The following is a 15,485-nucleotide window of genomic DNA, read 5'->3' on the forward strand; positions in this document are numbered from 1 at the left end:
CATGGTTGCAGGCTTTTTTTTCAGATGTTTTTGAAAGTCTATTTTTTTAAATCAGAAAATACATTAAAAACAATAACATTGTGAAATATTACTACAATTTAAAATATATAAGTGATGGCAGAACTAAATTTTCATCAGCCATTATTCCAGACTTCAGTGTAATGATCATTCTAAAATCATTCTAATATGCTGATGTGGTGCTCAAGAAACTTTATTATCGATATTGAAAACAAAAATTTCTTAATATTTTTGTGGAAACTGATTTTTTTCTTTGATGAATAGAAAGTTCAAAAGAACAGCATTTATTTGAAATGTAATTATTTTGTAACATTGTCTTTACTGTCACTTCTTAATACATCTTAATAAATGTATAAATGTATTATTATCTTCAAAAAAGAAAAAAAGTGTTAATGACACCAAACTTTAGACCCATCGACATTAAGTTTCTGACATAAATAAGGGCTTTTAAAGGGTTGCATTTACACCAACAGTGTGTACTAGGACGTGACGTAAACCGGTCAACAGTGATGTCATTTGTGTGCGGTGTTCAACAACGTAAACAAAGAAGAACAACGTTAACAGCAGGATGATGGAGGACGCTGTGATCGGAGCTGTGTTTTTGTTGTGTCTCGCAGGTTTCACAATAATGGACATTGAATATCAACGTATACGTAAATCATTTGAAAGAAAATAAAGGAGGACTAAGAATCTCCAACAACAACTCACAGTGCTACATTTGCTACAAGTGCCTGCACTTCAGTATATTTATCGCTGTTCACCATACTTGGGAAATAAGTTGACCCAGTGTTTACAGTATGTTTACGCAGAGTTTTAAATCATGGCGAGTGAGGGCATTTTTATACATGTTTGGCCAATCAATGTCTACTTGCTATATGGATAGTGCCAGTTGTGCTGGTTAGACCCTGCTCTGGAGTAGGAGCTAATATGGTTCTTGAAAAAGGCAGTCGGGTACTAAAATCCCCCAAAAGTGGGTAGTTCCACAATTAGTTCTGGTACTATGAAAAAGTTCTGGTGGCGCGAAAAGCCCTGATTTCTTTTCTTAGCATCTTTCTCTTTCCCTTTCCCTTTTCCCTCTTTCTTCTTTGAAGCCAAGTGAAGTACATGAGAGAATTGCTTCTTGGGAGAGTTTTTCTGGGAAAGAAACACTGCTACATTGTTGCTGTCTCTTTCATCTGTTTTCCAAAGGTTTGTAAAATGCATATGAAGATTTTGAAATTCATGTGTTCTTCCTCCCATATCCTCCATGTTTTTGTCGAGCGTGTGTATGTGCGCTGTACCGCTCACGCTCACTGGGTGTGTTTATTTTCAGTGGACTTATCGTTAGTGAGTGTGGGTGTGTTTCTGCACACTAGTGTGTCTGGATATCCCCCTAAAAAATGTCCAGTCTTTGTTGCAGTGGGCGGAGGGTAAGTTGGGGGGAGTTTGTGTTTGTGTGTGTGTGTGTGTCTGTAGGAGAGAGTTCGACTGACGGTGGTCATGGATGGAACACCATCTACGGATGAGACAGCAGCTTGCTTGCTCTGACTTTAGAAAAGGATTGTTTTTAAACATTAGCGGGCCACATTACAACATGGTTTCCTATGAATACTTGTCTCTGTGGGTGGACACTCCACAGAGAGTCTCTTGGGTTCTCATAGACTCTGTTTTCTCAGATCTTCCCATGCATTACCTTTGCCTGCCTTCACAAAGTGAACCTTCTCACTAGCTATTGATCAGCCCATTTAGAGTGAAGCAGCTCTGATTTTTGTGTAGTCCTGCTAAACCTGCTGGTTTCAAACAGCTTGTGGGAAAAGAGCTTTCATGGAGTTGGCTCTTTCTGTCTGTGGCTGTGGTTTCCTCCCATGCTTTTTTTGTGACTTATGGGTCATATACTGGTAAACATGATAAACCGGTAGAAACTTGACAAACTGTATAAATGTTTTATTATTGTTTCTGTTGCGGCTATGTTTGTGTGAGGTTACAGTGTTGTGTTATCACAAAAGATTATACTGTTCATGCATTTTTGCCAGTTTAATGTTTGAAGTGATTTTAAACACTTCAAGCACAATGAAATGCAAAAGAATTAAATTCGATACTCATGCATTGTTATTGTTTTTGACAATTTTGGAATTGTAACCTTATTTCTAGCAAAAATAATGTAATTGTGAAAAGAGAAATATATATTGTGATGAAAGACTTTTGGTATATTGCCAACTAGAGTGAATTTTGGACATAAAATTCACATACACTTGCTTAATATGGATAAATATTTTATTCAGTAATAAGACGCACAAATAAAATGAAAACTATGAAAACATGTGAACCAAATAAATTCTCACATCAAAAATTCATTTTATTTGAATAAATTAGCACAAAGCATCTCAAATTTTGCTTGGGCATTGTGAAATGTCAAAATGATTTGCTGCTCTTAACTTCCCAGAGCTGTTTGACAAACTCCCAGACAAAAGTTCACCAGAGTGTTTTGCTCTAAACCGCAAATAGTTTATTGCATTTACTAAAAGACCCACCGTGGCTTTCATTTCTATTTAGCACCAATTTTCCCATAAGAAATTATTTTGTCGTCTTGACATGGGGTGGAAATGCTGCATTGTTTGCAAATAAAAATACATTTATGCATTTGGCAGATACTTTTATTCAAAGCAGCTCTCAAGGTTTAAGTTTAAGGTTACTTTTTCTGTTCATGCATTTCCTGGGAATTGAACCCATGACCTTGGCATTGCTAATGCCATACTATACTGTTTGAGCTACAGGAATACAAATTAAGACTTTTTCTTATTTTGTGAGATTTTATAATACTTTTTCTTCATTTAATTTAAACAAAAGAGCATAGATGGAAACAGCATGTGCAAAGATGAGCAAAATGGATAGCGGGTCAGTCTGTCTTCCTTGTTTTCATTTATATTTGTTGAATTGTTGCTGACATCACAATCACATGCACTATAAGGTTAAAAACCTACAATCATTTTGTTATCATCCCATATATTTATCCACTAGGCCACAACAATTTTCTCTTTAAAACAAGGCATTATGTATGAGTATATAGAGAAACCTCTTCTTCAGGCCTCTGTGCACTTCATATGAAACACATCCCTCTGGATTTCCTCATTTCGCTCTAATGACACAACGGACCTTGTGCTTATCTGGCTGCTTGCTACTAAAATAGAACTAATAGCCTATATATCTTGAACCTGTTCAGAGGCCGGTTGGTAAACCTACACTTTTATGAAATCCAATCAGTTTGGACTGGAATGATTGTTTTGTGTCAGTTAATCGCAGTTCAATGATCCTGTGTCTCTAAAGACGGCAGCCACAAGTACCTGCTCTGTTCTTGCTCAGTCAAGGATTGTTCTGTTGATAGAGCTTCATTAGGACTGTTGAAGGTGTATGTTGGTGGGATTCAATAAGCTGCTTCGTCTCTTTATTCTTCTCAGAGCTGCCCAGTTAAGCATGGCTAGTACTAAAACAAGGCCTTCAAAGTGTTTGTCAAACAATTCAGGTGGTCAAGACAGGTTGTAATGAACACACACACACACACACACACACACACACACACACACACACACACACACACACACATACAGTCAGTGGATATTTAAATAATATTTTTTGCTCAATGTGAGTGTATTTACTGATCTCTTAGCTTCAAAGAATCTCAAATTGCCACACATCAGCATTTAAAAGGCATGTTTTTATGTGATTCTTAGTATCAATTTTAATACCACAACAAACATGAATATGTAACACATTCAACCAAATTGGTACTTTTGACATTATTTATATTAACACACAAACACATAAAATATACAAAAAAAAGTAAAGCTGCAATAAAGCAAATATTTATATTTTGATAAGCATGATCAACATTTTGAGAACCAAGACAGAGAAAAGGGAAAAAAAGGGAGCTTCCTCTGAATACTGGCAGTTCAACACAAGCTTGTGTTCTTGCTTGGTCTCTTGGGTAAGGCCGTCAAAATCAAAACATCCCATGGATTTGTTCCCATGGCTCCACCAAATATTGTTAATTCATGTCAGTACAATGGACTTCTCTTAGAGTCTTTAAAAAATAATAATAATAATAATTTACTTCATAGTTTTTGTCAGGTGTTGAGAGAGTAGTTCTGTTCCAAAACCTAATTAGATACCTACATAGACAACATCTAATGAATGATAAATTAATTTATAATGAATTTTTATTTTGTTTTTATCCTCCATTTTGAATTTAATGCATCTCTTAATTTTTTTTTTTTGTCTCAGCAGAGTGAACCAATCCATTCAAAGTATTTTTCTGGCTCTGGCGAGATGATAGATCCATTATCCAGCTCCACATCAACAAAAAGAGACATTCTTCAGAAGATGCAAGTACTGTTCTGATATCCCTTGCGATGATCCATCTACATCTTCATGTAACCTTTCCTAATTCCTCCAGTGCCAGGCAGCCTAAAGTCCAACCCCAGAAACGCCAATATGATCAAGTGGACAAAGCTGAGAAGGGGTCTGCTGAAGAATGTCATCCTGTCCACATATCGTCTAGAAGCTTTCTCACAAGTGAGTCATTGGAGGAAGGGAAAGCAGTATTGTCATCAGCTACCGGTCTGAAGAGACGACCGCGGACCCAAAGTAGCTCAGGAGAAGACACTGTCCACCAAAAGACAAAAAGATCTCGTCTTGGAGAGCCTGCAGCATCAAGTGATTCCAACAATCCCTCTTCCGACGCTGCTGCTGCAGACTCTGTTTGCAGTCTCCAGCCTGAGATTTCACAGACTAACCAAAGCGGGCTGGCCGCAAGTTTGAGAGGCCTATCCGTCAAGCCTTTATCCTCTGGCTCCTCTATTAGTTCAAGATCTGTTGCCAGAGAGGGAAAGAAGGGGGGTGAGCACAGAACATCCCGATTACGCCGGCTCAAAAAGTCCTAAAGGGGCGTAGCGGCATAGAACGAGAGCGGATGTCTGACGCCACCACGATGGATGTTACAGTACACACTTCTACTGTAATACTGTCTGTCAGCGGCAGTTGCACAAGAGTTCACCACACACAGTCTCTGCACATACAGTACTTCCCTTCTCCCTTTAAAGTAAAAAACACAAAACTGCTCAAACGCTTGAATTAGATTACCAAGAAGCTTTCAAATTTTTGAATCGACTCCACTAGCAACAACTTAAAAGAAACTCAAGCAAACAGTAACTTCACTCTAAACAAAAACACAAATGCAGTTCGTGTTTTCAGTGTAAGATTTGTATTTCAGACTAGCGGGAGCCATTGAGCACACTGTGGCTTCAAGCCCAAATCTCTGGCTCCATCCGTCTGAAATCTCCACTCTTCCAGCTTCAGCTGAGCACATGATTGATTTCGCTGTGTTCTCACATACACCGCGCTCCTTAAGCGATCAGGGTTTTTCACCATTGGAGCCGACTGCTGTCTCCCTGCGGTTATTATTTGTAAATGTGTTATTGCTTTTCGTAACAGCTATATGTCTGGTGCAGGATGACTGACAATGTCATGAAACGCTGAAGTGGCGCTCGCGTCCGATATTTGGGTAATCACGGGTGCAGTCGACATTGATTTAGTGCGTGATGGCAGGATGATTATATGTATGGACATAAATTCGTAGAGTCACATGCTTTATTTTCCAGCCGTGCTTACAAATCCCTCAATGTTTATGTATTTAGTATAATAGAGATGTGTCAAAAAAACTTTATCAGAATATACAAACATTGTGCAGTTATAATGCCATAACATGGCAGTCGGAATACTTCTGGTTTAGAGTAACAACATATTTCACTGTATATTCTGATGCCATGTCATGAATTTCAATCATTAAAGATAGCAAACCATTTGTTCTAAATCAAACAATCTTTGCATTGAGATAATTGTGAGCTAAATGTCCAAGGAATACCTTAAAAACTGAATGCAATATACTGTACTGCCTTTAACTGCCTTAACTAATGTTTTACTATAACTTAATCATTAATAATAAAGGAATTCTGATTTTTTTTACTTTTAATTATCTGATGCTCAGAATTACATACTGTAACATCGGAGATCAACCTTTAGCAAATTGTGCAAGGTAACCAAAGTTGCAGCAGATCTTTTCCATATTGTGACTTACATTCAAGTGTAACAGATTAATGAAAAATAAAAATTTAACGTAGATTGGGAAAGATGTAAGTCTTTTTATTGCTTGATAATTGCTTGAGATGGGTTGGGTTTTATGTGGATTAAATGCTTGGAGAAATCCAGCATACAGTATATCACCAAGAAGAAAATTGAGTTATGACATTTTTATTAAGGCCAGGATAATAACATGCATTTACAAATTAGAATTTTCAGTTCATGTTAATTTAAAAAGAACAATTTTAACCATTAAAGAAATGTCATCAACCCATTCCAAACCCATTCAGTTTCCTTTCTTTTGTGGAACAGCAAAAATAAATTCTGGAGGCTGTGCCGAGCATTCATTTTGATGTAATTACAATGAATGGAGATGGATGTTTTCAAGCCTTAGAAATGACACAGAGCGCAATAAAATAATCATAAAAGTTACTTGTGCATTGTATTCGAAGTGTTCAGAAGTTATAAAAAGCCTTTGTGTGAGAAACAAAGTTTAAGTTGTTTTTCACCAATGTTCCTCTGCTGTGACCAAATTGAGTCGGCAAGTTTTATCTCGAGTCTGATTCATAAATCAATCAGACAGGTTTTATGAACTGGATGATTGAAAATATGTGACTCACAAGAATGATTAGTTCACAAATTGGACTTATTTTAGCAATTATAAGAAAATCTTGAGTGAATGTGCACTTAAATTTCTTCAGAAGACTGAATATAGGCATGAGTTGTATGAACCACTTTGATGATGTCTTTGCGTTCTTTTTGCACCTCGAAACCTCCAGTCCTCATTTAATATGCATGGAAAACAGCAACCTTACTATCGAAATGCCTTTTTTGTGTGCCACAGAAGAAAGAAAATATATGAACAATATATAAATGATGATAGAATTTACATGATACATGGCTGGAAAACCCCTTTTTTCTTCTCATCACCATAAGCTTTGCCTTTGCCCTTCAGTTATTTTACTGAATACCTCATTCATCATTTAGGGAGGGAAGTTCAGTAGCAGCATCAGTCTTCACATGGTACAGAGTACATTCAGACCTGCACGGCTGTACCACGAAAAGACATTTAGACAGACCTTGTGCCTCACATTACATTACGTCAGCGTAAGAGGGGATTCAGCTCCTCCCAAAGCAGCACACAAACATTTAATTTTCCTTTTATATAAAATGTTTAATAAATATTACATTCCAAAAATATTGCCAGGAACAAACTAAAAAACTAATTTACAATTAGATCAAATATGAACACTGAATAATGCCATGATCTTATAGAATTTACAGCAACACTTTAGAAGATTCCATTGGTTAATGTTAGTTCATGTTACTTTAGTTAACATGAACTAAGCAAGAACAATCATTCTACAGCATTTATTAATTTTAGTTAATAATTTCAACATTTACTAATGCATTATTCAAATCAAAAGTTGTGCTTGTTAACAACCTAGTTAATGCACTGTGAATTAGCATGAACTATGAATAACTATTTTCATTAACTAACATTAACAAAGATTAATAAAGTAATAAATGTTTTGTTCATTGTTTGTTCATGTTAATTAATGCATTAACTAACATTAACTAATGGAACCTTATTCTAAAGTGTTACCTAATTTACAAATGTGATAAGCTTGCCGGTTTGGTGTTTTAGAGAGCCTCAATATAAAAGAATAACTAAAAGAACACTACATGTGCACAGCAATTGAAATGGACTCCTGAAAGCAAGGCAGTCGTCTACAGTGTTTCCATTGGCCCCCTACTGTTCAAGTATTCACAGCGTAGCTTATGACATACTGCAAACTGAAGTGGAAGAGAAATGATTTATGTGAATCAGGTTTACCAACAATCAACTAGAAGACTCGTGTTCCCTTTTATTTGAGATATTTTTAATGATTTATTTTTTTCCATCCGTGGCAAGCAATGTGTCTGCCACCAGGTATCCAAACAAAAAGCAGTCATGATGTTGACATTACTTGCACTGAGCAAGTAAGAGTTGGCAAAATACATACAATAGAAGTTTCAAATATTGAAATATCTGACAATATATAAAGAAAAAAAAAATTCAGGCACACAAATGCCCATCTTGTTTTTGAAAAAAAAAAAAATAGACTGCTTTTTCTCTCTGAAATTTTGGTATGCGGAACATCAAACAAATGTCGTCTGAACAAAGTTATAGGCTTAAAAGCTATCAAAACCTTCAAAACTAGACAGGACATATAAATAAAAAGGAATGATATTTTAAGGCTCTTGATTATTAAGTTAATAAATCAAATATACACAGTGATTAATTAAAAAAAATATACATATCTACACTAAATTGACACAATTCTTCATATTGGCAGCAGAAGGCTTACCGACCTATCCCACCCCAAGAAAAGAAAAAATAATAAATAATTTTTTTTGTTTTGTTTTTTTTCCCTCCATTTTTTTAAATTCCTTTTCGACAATTGCTGTGGTGCTTAGCTGTGAAGGCACTTTCAGTTCAGAACTAGAAATAAAACCAACTAGAGAGAGAGAGTTTCCACACAGCCGCTGGATAACGAAGAAACAACTACTTTAGCTGTGAGAGCATTGTCATTATGAACGAAAATAACACTATTTGCAAACACTATGCACATTTTTCAGACTCAGAGATACTCAAACGTATCCACAAAAATATAGACATTTGAAATGTGTACTTTTTTTTTTTTTTGTTACAATTTTTTTTCTTTTATGAAGGAAAACACTGGATGCAAAATGCAGCATTTGGGTTTTCCAGCCGTCCACAGCAAATATTACAATTGCCAGTGTGAAGCCAGCTTGTCAAAACTTAAATTAACACAGGATTCTAGGCCAGTAACAGGCTTGGAGTCCAGAACATGACGCAACAGTTTTAAGAAGCACAACCCCACCCCCCCGAGACCCTGTCAAATGACTGGTAAGTGCAACAGGGGTTCGGTCGCACGGCAACACAGCTGCCTGCTATACGATATACTCCAACCTGTTTAAACTCTGTGCCGTCTCCAAGTCTCTGTTGTCTTGTTTGTTAGTCCAGTTTGGGTTTTTGTTGGGCGCACGCTCCTCCCGCTCCACCAGCGTGTATGCCGACTGCTTGTTGAAGCGCGCTTTCTGCAGGTGTTTGTCCATTTCCTCTTCCTCCACCTCGGAGTTATGCGTCCTAATTTTGGCAATGATGGAGTTCTTCCCCTCGTAGTCTTTTATGACCACGCCATGGGCCGCATGTTTCTCGATGGGGTTCTTGATTTGGTTGAGCTGCTCACGCACATTATTGGTGGTATTGTCCTCTGTAGCTGAGGTAGTTGCGTTGCTGTGGTTGTTCTGTTTCCGCCGACGATGAATGCACCACAGGAAGGCCGAGGCCAGGGCAAGGATCCAGAGCACGATGAAAATGGAGCTGAGCAGAGGAACCAGGTAGTCTTGGGACAGAAGAAGGGACAGTGGGTCAGTATTTGAGACAAGAAGACTGCAAGGGAAAACTATTAAAATGTCTATTTACTGGTGAACATTTGTGCATTGGAAATGTGAAAACCTTGGAGTTTGAAAACAGAAGTGGTGTAGGAAAAAATAATCCACACTTCAATTCAACAGCAACATTTTCCTATTTTGGACAAGACATACACTGTTTATACCCGGTCCCCTGGCCCAATCTACAGAGGCTGGCTCACACGGTTTAAAGGTCTCTTAAGTTAGGAAGAGACTTAGCAGCTTGGCAGAAACAAAGGACGCCATTTTTGATGAACAGCATGCATAAAGAGGGCCCTGATGTCTAATTGAAGTTCAATCCAACTGGCAGAGCTGATGTAACATTCCATGGCTTCAGTGACTTAAAGCTTCTTTTGACAGTTAAACATTGCTCAAGCAAGACAGACCAAGGACAGACAGTTCAACACGACTGGCCCAGACTGTGGAAACCTTAATACTTAAATTTTTGACTACTTTTAATGGAGAGCTGCTTACCAGTTTTGGGGCTTTGTGTCTGATGAACTCGTACTCCGGTGATGGCTTTGATGATGGTGCTGTTACCATCGTGCTTGCTCACCAAGTCGAATATTTGACCCGTAATATCTTTAATAGGATTCCTGTCTGACCTGGGCTCTTCTGTGGACTGCACAGGAAACGTAGATTCATAAATATCACAAAAAATTCACTTGGGTCCAAAACAACTCTAGAGGACTTTCAACGTATGAACAAAAGAATCTTATTTTTTTGTGTTCCAAAGAAGAATGGAAATCATGCAGGTTTGGAATGGCATTAGCGTGAGTAAATGACAAAAAACATTTTCTTTAAATTAGTGGTGTCCATCTTCTTTTAATTAGAAACACCTGAACCAGCTGATCTTCTAGAGTACTAGAAACTTCCTGTCAGGTGTGTTGGAACATGTTGTAACTAAAGGTGGCCCTCTAGAAACATTTTTAAATGCTATTTTAGACCCATTTATACTTGTTGAAAAGCTGTACTTACAATGCTGACGTGAATCTCATTGCTGGTTGAAGAAGATGGCTCACAGGTGATGGACACAGCATACTCTGCTGTCAGGTTCTTCAGCAGGTACCAGTGCCTCAGCTCATTACAAACATGCTCCACACTCAAGCCCTGTCGCAACAGAAAGATCTATTATCTATTGGATCTAATGTAAGCGCTTTCCAACTAAATAATTAGCACCATATTCATCTAAATCCTCAAAACTTCTTTTCTTTGTGGGCAGTGCGAAAAGTCCAAAATGAAAGATTTAGTCGGTTGGGAGAAAGTAAAAAAAATTAAAAATGGATGGCAAGGTTCTCCCCCTGTCAAATATTAATCATATACACTTCTCTTTAGTTTCTGTAGCCCATTAGTAGACGAACCACATGTTTTTAATGCTTGTCACTGTCCTTTGTTGCACTCGCTTGTCTCTCGTTCAGCAATTCGGGCTGGCTGGTGGGCAGCCGCCAGCGGTGTTTCTCAACAATGACTGCCTAAGTATTAAACCGTTATGGGATATTAGCTCAGGAATGTCTTGGTTCGGAAAGGAATACCGAACCACAGCTTATTGTACAAAATGTATTTCTTGAGCTTATATTCATTTGAAGAAAAAGTGTTTGGACATGACAACAAAGCTTGTGAGAATCCAACCAACATGTAAAACTTCACCCATGAGGAACGTTGTCTCCTAGAAGAAGAGAACCTGATATTTCACGCCCCACTGCGCTCTCAGTTCTCCAGAGAGTTAGAGAAGGGTGGAGGAGATGTTTCAAGAAGGGGGAAAATGACTCAAAAGCTCATAATTCAATCGCTTTCATCTAAAAGTATGACTCACTTGAGGCATGTTCTCCTTGTTAAAGGTGAACGTGATGTTGGCACAGCTGTCGTCCTGGTAAGAGAAGCTGGTGTGGCATTTGGAGGGTGGAGGGGGTGCAGGGGGCCAACAATCTCCGAGACTAAGACAGGGTTTGACAAAGCAGTGCTCTTCTTTGATGGGAACACAGGATTGGCCTGCAGGACACCCACTTCTGACCTTTCCTGCCCGACATAGTTGTGGTCCACACCACATCTGAAGAAAATAGAGACAAAAAAATTGTCATTTTTGATTGCTTAATTAAGAAAAGTATTAGTAAATGCCTCAAGAATACAATGCAACGGCAGCTAACTTACCATGGTGCAATGAATCTTTCCATATTGACACTGGCAAATGTTGCAGTCTTCCACCCATTTGGCACCATCAGCAGTTACTTGTCCGTCAGCAATACATGGTCTCCCAGTTACTGTGAACAATATCAACAGTGGATTATGACATGGCAAGAAAGGAGTTGGTAAGATGTGATCTTCTTGAGTAAAAAATTCAAGCATTACATTTGCATTTAGTGTGTAAATTTTCTATTTGTTTTTCTTTTATCACATTCATTGCAGCCCAAGTACATCAAATTGATGTGAACCCTCAAACTAAGGAGAATTATTTGGCAACTTTGAAACCGTTAAGTCAACAATATCACTGCTTTGTAGTAAAGCAATGGTTTGGGAGATGTATACGCAGGTCTCGAAGTTCTTTTCAATAAGAAATAAGTGGCGTGTAGCCTGTTTGCACAAGCTTATATGACTCTTACCTTCTTGACACTCTGGTCCTGTTCTTCCAGGTGGACAAAGACAGCGATAACCATTGATTTCATCTACGCAGGTAGATCCACTTGCGCAGGGAGAAGACTGACACTCGTTTACATCTGAAGGAAAGAAGAGAATCTGTTGGGAATCATGCTTTGAAGTTTTAAAGTCCTAAAACATTCCAATTACATGAATAGCAACAGATATGGTCTTGTTTCCCAGTAAAAACACTGAAATATTGTTACAAATGACATAAATTTACCTTATAAGCAAGACTGCTTAAGATATTTAAGGCTTGTTTTCCAAGAATCTTGAAATTAAGGCTTGTTTTTTGCTTGAGACAAGACAAAACTCTCATTCCGTCTTGCTTATTGAGTTAAATATTCCCATGAAGATAATTTTGATTGAGGCGAGTTCATAAAGTATGACCAAAGACCCTGTCCTGTCCTGTCCTATATCATTTTAGGCTCAGCTGACCTTAATGTCATGAGCTCATTTGCAGGTTTGGATACATCGAACAGTAAAGCCTGAGTTATATCTCGTGCAGCCAGATGAAAGCTTTTCAAAGAGCAAATCGCGCTCTGTAATAAGTGCTGGATAATCAGGCTGATTGGCTTTCGGTCACTGTGAGTCAGTTTCTCCCAAAGGGGTCGTGAACATAAGCGATGCAGAATGCGAGGATGCTGCTCGCTGTGCTGTTGGCATTCTGCCAAGAGGGCTGGCTAATTGGGTGGCTAGACCATGCATTTTGTTCCAGCTCTGTTTGTTTATGAAGAGTTGTGTTGCACATTTACAGGGCTCACAGCCAAGAGGATCAGGCGTCATCTAACACTCACTTATGCGGCAGTCTGGCCCAGCGAAACCTGGAGCGCACTCACAACGGTACCAGTTTTCACCATCCACGCATGTCCCGCTATTGTAGCTATGGAGAGAGAAAGTCAGAAGGTCAGACGCAGTTCGGTTCAGGCATCATTGCAGCATTACAAACAGGGTCCAAAAACAGCCAAAGGAGAGTCAAAACTGGCATGTTGACATACTGCATAAGAGCTATTGGCTAACAGTGAGCAAAGTTTGAGTTTGGTCAACTAAAGTGGAAAAAGTAAATAAATACTATTAAAAATAAAAAAATGTTGATATAAAATGAATAAAATAAAAAGTCAAATAAAAATGAAATAAAATTAAGGAAAATTAAGATAAGCATAAAACCAAATGACACAAATAAAATAAATACAATAGTCACAAAAACTAATACAAACATTTAATATAAAATGACAAATGAAAATAACACGAATAAACAATATTACATAGAAACTAATAAAATAACTAATAATAAAAAGCAATATAAAGTAATATACAAAGATTAAAAAAAAATTAATATACAGTAAATAACAGAATTTTCTTTTTATGAAAATATAAATAAAATTTGTATTAATAAAATAAAACTTTTACAAATATGCAAGAACAGGAAAATCCAATTATTATAAGTGCATTTTATCAGTTCACTGTTATCAGTGGCCCCTGATAAAATCCTTATCAAATATACTCGTGCTAATCTGTTTTGCTGGGATATGTTACTGTGAACTCAGAATCTTGCTTAGACAACTTCTCGAGCAGATGAACCCGATGTCAAAAGCACAATAGTCAGCGAGCTTAACGCACTCTTGGAATGACAGAAGCAATGGGAGTGCCTGTTTCCCAGCACTGTGAGAGAGTGTGAGAAAGTGCGGCACAGCTGTACGGGCCTGTTTACAGCGGCAGGCTGTGTGCATAAATGTTTTGCCAGGACTTACCATGGGTGTGGGTTGCAGTCGTTGGTATCTGAAAGAGAGCGAGAGAGAGAGGGTTTGATTCACTTCACACCCATGTGAGCACATAAGAATGAACACAACAGTCAACATGTCAGAGCTTGTGTCGGAGCGCGCGTGCGTGCGTCTGTGTGCTCGTGTGGGCGTCCAGTTTGGCAGACTCGCTGATTGCTCGGTTACTAACTGACTCTCTGTCTCCAGCTTTTCATTTTTAGGACTCCAGGTTTCTCCGTTCTCACAGAGCAAGAGGTGCACAACAATACAGTAGAAAGGCACAGTGAGGAAAAAAAGAATAAAGAAAGAGAAGCGGTGGGCTTGAGGAAAGGGGGGGACATCTGTCTCCACTTTCCCTCATTTAAATTTTTTCCTTCATAGCTGGCAGCAGCCGACATTGTCCAGCCAGGGTGAGGTGGGTTTAGAGAAAGAATGGAAAAGAACGAGCAAGACAAAGCCAGGAAAATGGATCCCTGCTTTATTCTCAGACTAAATGAGGGTTGAAATATTAACATTTATGAGTAAAACTATTCCCTCTTCCACTTTAAATCTACCTAGGAAGTTAGTACTGCGGTACTCACTCTCGGTGCAGGTGGATCCTTCCCAGCCTTCCTTGCAGACGCAGGTGAAGGAGTCGCTGTTGACCACACAGGTGCCTCCATTCTCACATGGGTTGGGCAGACAGCTGCTGTTCTTGGCTGCAGAGGAGCCACAAGAGAGGTCAGAATGCTTTGAACTGAACAGAGCAACACGAGTGCAACCACAACAAGACTGCCACACTTAAAATGGACCGGCTACATCTTGAAGTATTACCAAGTACAACATTTCCCAAGACTCGATCCAACTAAATTTCCCATCAAAGAATTGGAGCCGACCGTACACCAGATATGATATTTTCTGCATCAAAGAAATCTGCAGAAATGCTCGTCCCAAAATCTGATGGGGTTGTTTTAAAGATCGTGCTATTTGAAGCGAATTGCAGCCAATACATTGACAGAAAGAGAAAGAGATTTCAGTCTGTGAGCTAGAATGATTGAATGTGAACAGTGTTTTTGCAGAGCAACTTCTTCGTTTACAATTTAAATGATAAAACAGTTTCTGAATATTCAAGGGGTTTTCAAATGGAAGTGGCCATGGAAAATGTCAGTGATTAAAAAAAAAAAATGTTAAAAAGATAAATGGTTAAGTTTTTGTATATGACAATATTTGATCTAATTTATATTACATATTATATTCGTATATCATATTATTTATATTTCACAATTTACAAAATTGATTTAATGATTGGTTGGAAATACGGTACTATAGCAATACATTTAAATTTAAATTTCTTATAATGCATTTTTTTTTTGGCTTTAGTACAACAACATAAAAGTCAATTGTTTAAATTCCCCCACATTTTAGAAGGGGGGGGGGGGTACTTTGTAAAGTGATCAAATGTGTGGGTCCTTGGTATTATAAAGTTTTGAAACCCCTGAGCTTGAA

The 15,485-nt window shown here is 38.0% G+C and overlaps 2 protein-coding genes across 2 annotated transcripts in view; one reads left to right on the plus strand and one right to left on the minus strand.

Moving 5' to 3' along the window:
* Positions 1 to 5,854, plus strand: part of slx4ip (SLX4 interacting protein) — a 41,975-nt gene extending 36,121 nt beyond the window's left edge. The window contains exons 9-10 of the mRNA XM_059566937.1: positions 1,374 to 1,427; positions 4,448 to 5,854. Of these exons, the coding sequence (XP_059422920.1) occupies positions 1,374 to 1,427; positions 4,448 to 4,934 (541 nt within the window). The 3' untranslated portion in view covers positions 4,935 to 5,854. The remainder of the gene's footprint in view (positions 1 to 1,373; positions 1,428 to 4,447) is intronic.
* Positions 5,855 to 8,545: 2,691 nt separating this feature from the next.
* Positions 8,546 to 15,485, minus strand: part of jag1b (jagged canonical Notch ligand 1b) — a 28,029-nt gene continuing 21,089 nt past the window's right edge. The window contains exons 18-26 of the mRNA XM_059565954.1: positions 14,582 to 14,698; positions 13,992 to 14,019; positions 13,038 to 13,123; positions 12,207 to 12,320; positions 11,758 to 11,867; positions 11,423 to 11,656; positions 10,588 to 10,719; positions 10,084 to 10,231; positions 8,546 to 9,542 (exon numbers count right to left, since the gene is read on the minus strand). Of these exons, the coding sequence (XP_059421937.1) occupies positions 9,088 to 9,542; positions 10,084 to 10,231; positions 10,588 to 10,719; positions 11,423 to 11,656; positions 11,758 to 11,867; positions 12,207 to 12,320; positions 13,038 to 13,123; positions 13,992 to 14,019; positions 14,582 to 14,698 (1,424 nt within the window). The 3' untranslated portion in view covers positions 8,546 to 9,087. The remainder of the gene's footprint in view (positions 9,543 to 10,083; positions 10,232 to 10,587; positions 10,720 to 11,422; positions 11,657 to 11,757; positions 11,868 to 12,206; positions 12,321 to 13,037; positions 13,124 to 13,991; positions 14,020 to 14,581; positions 14,699 to 15,485) is intronic.

This window comes from Carassius carassius, chromosome 14, assembly GCF_963082965.1.
Source record: "Carassius carassius chromosome 14, fCarCar2.1, whole genome shotgun sequence".
In the NCBI taxonomy this organism is placed as follows: Eukaryota; Metazoa; Chordata; class Actinopteri; order Cypriniformes; family Cyprinidae; genus Carassius; species Carassius carassius.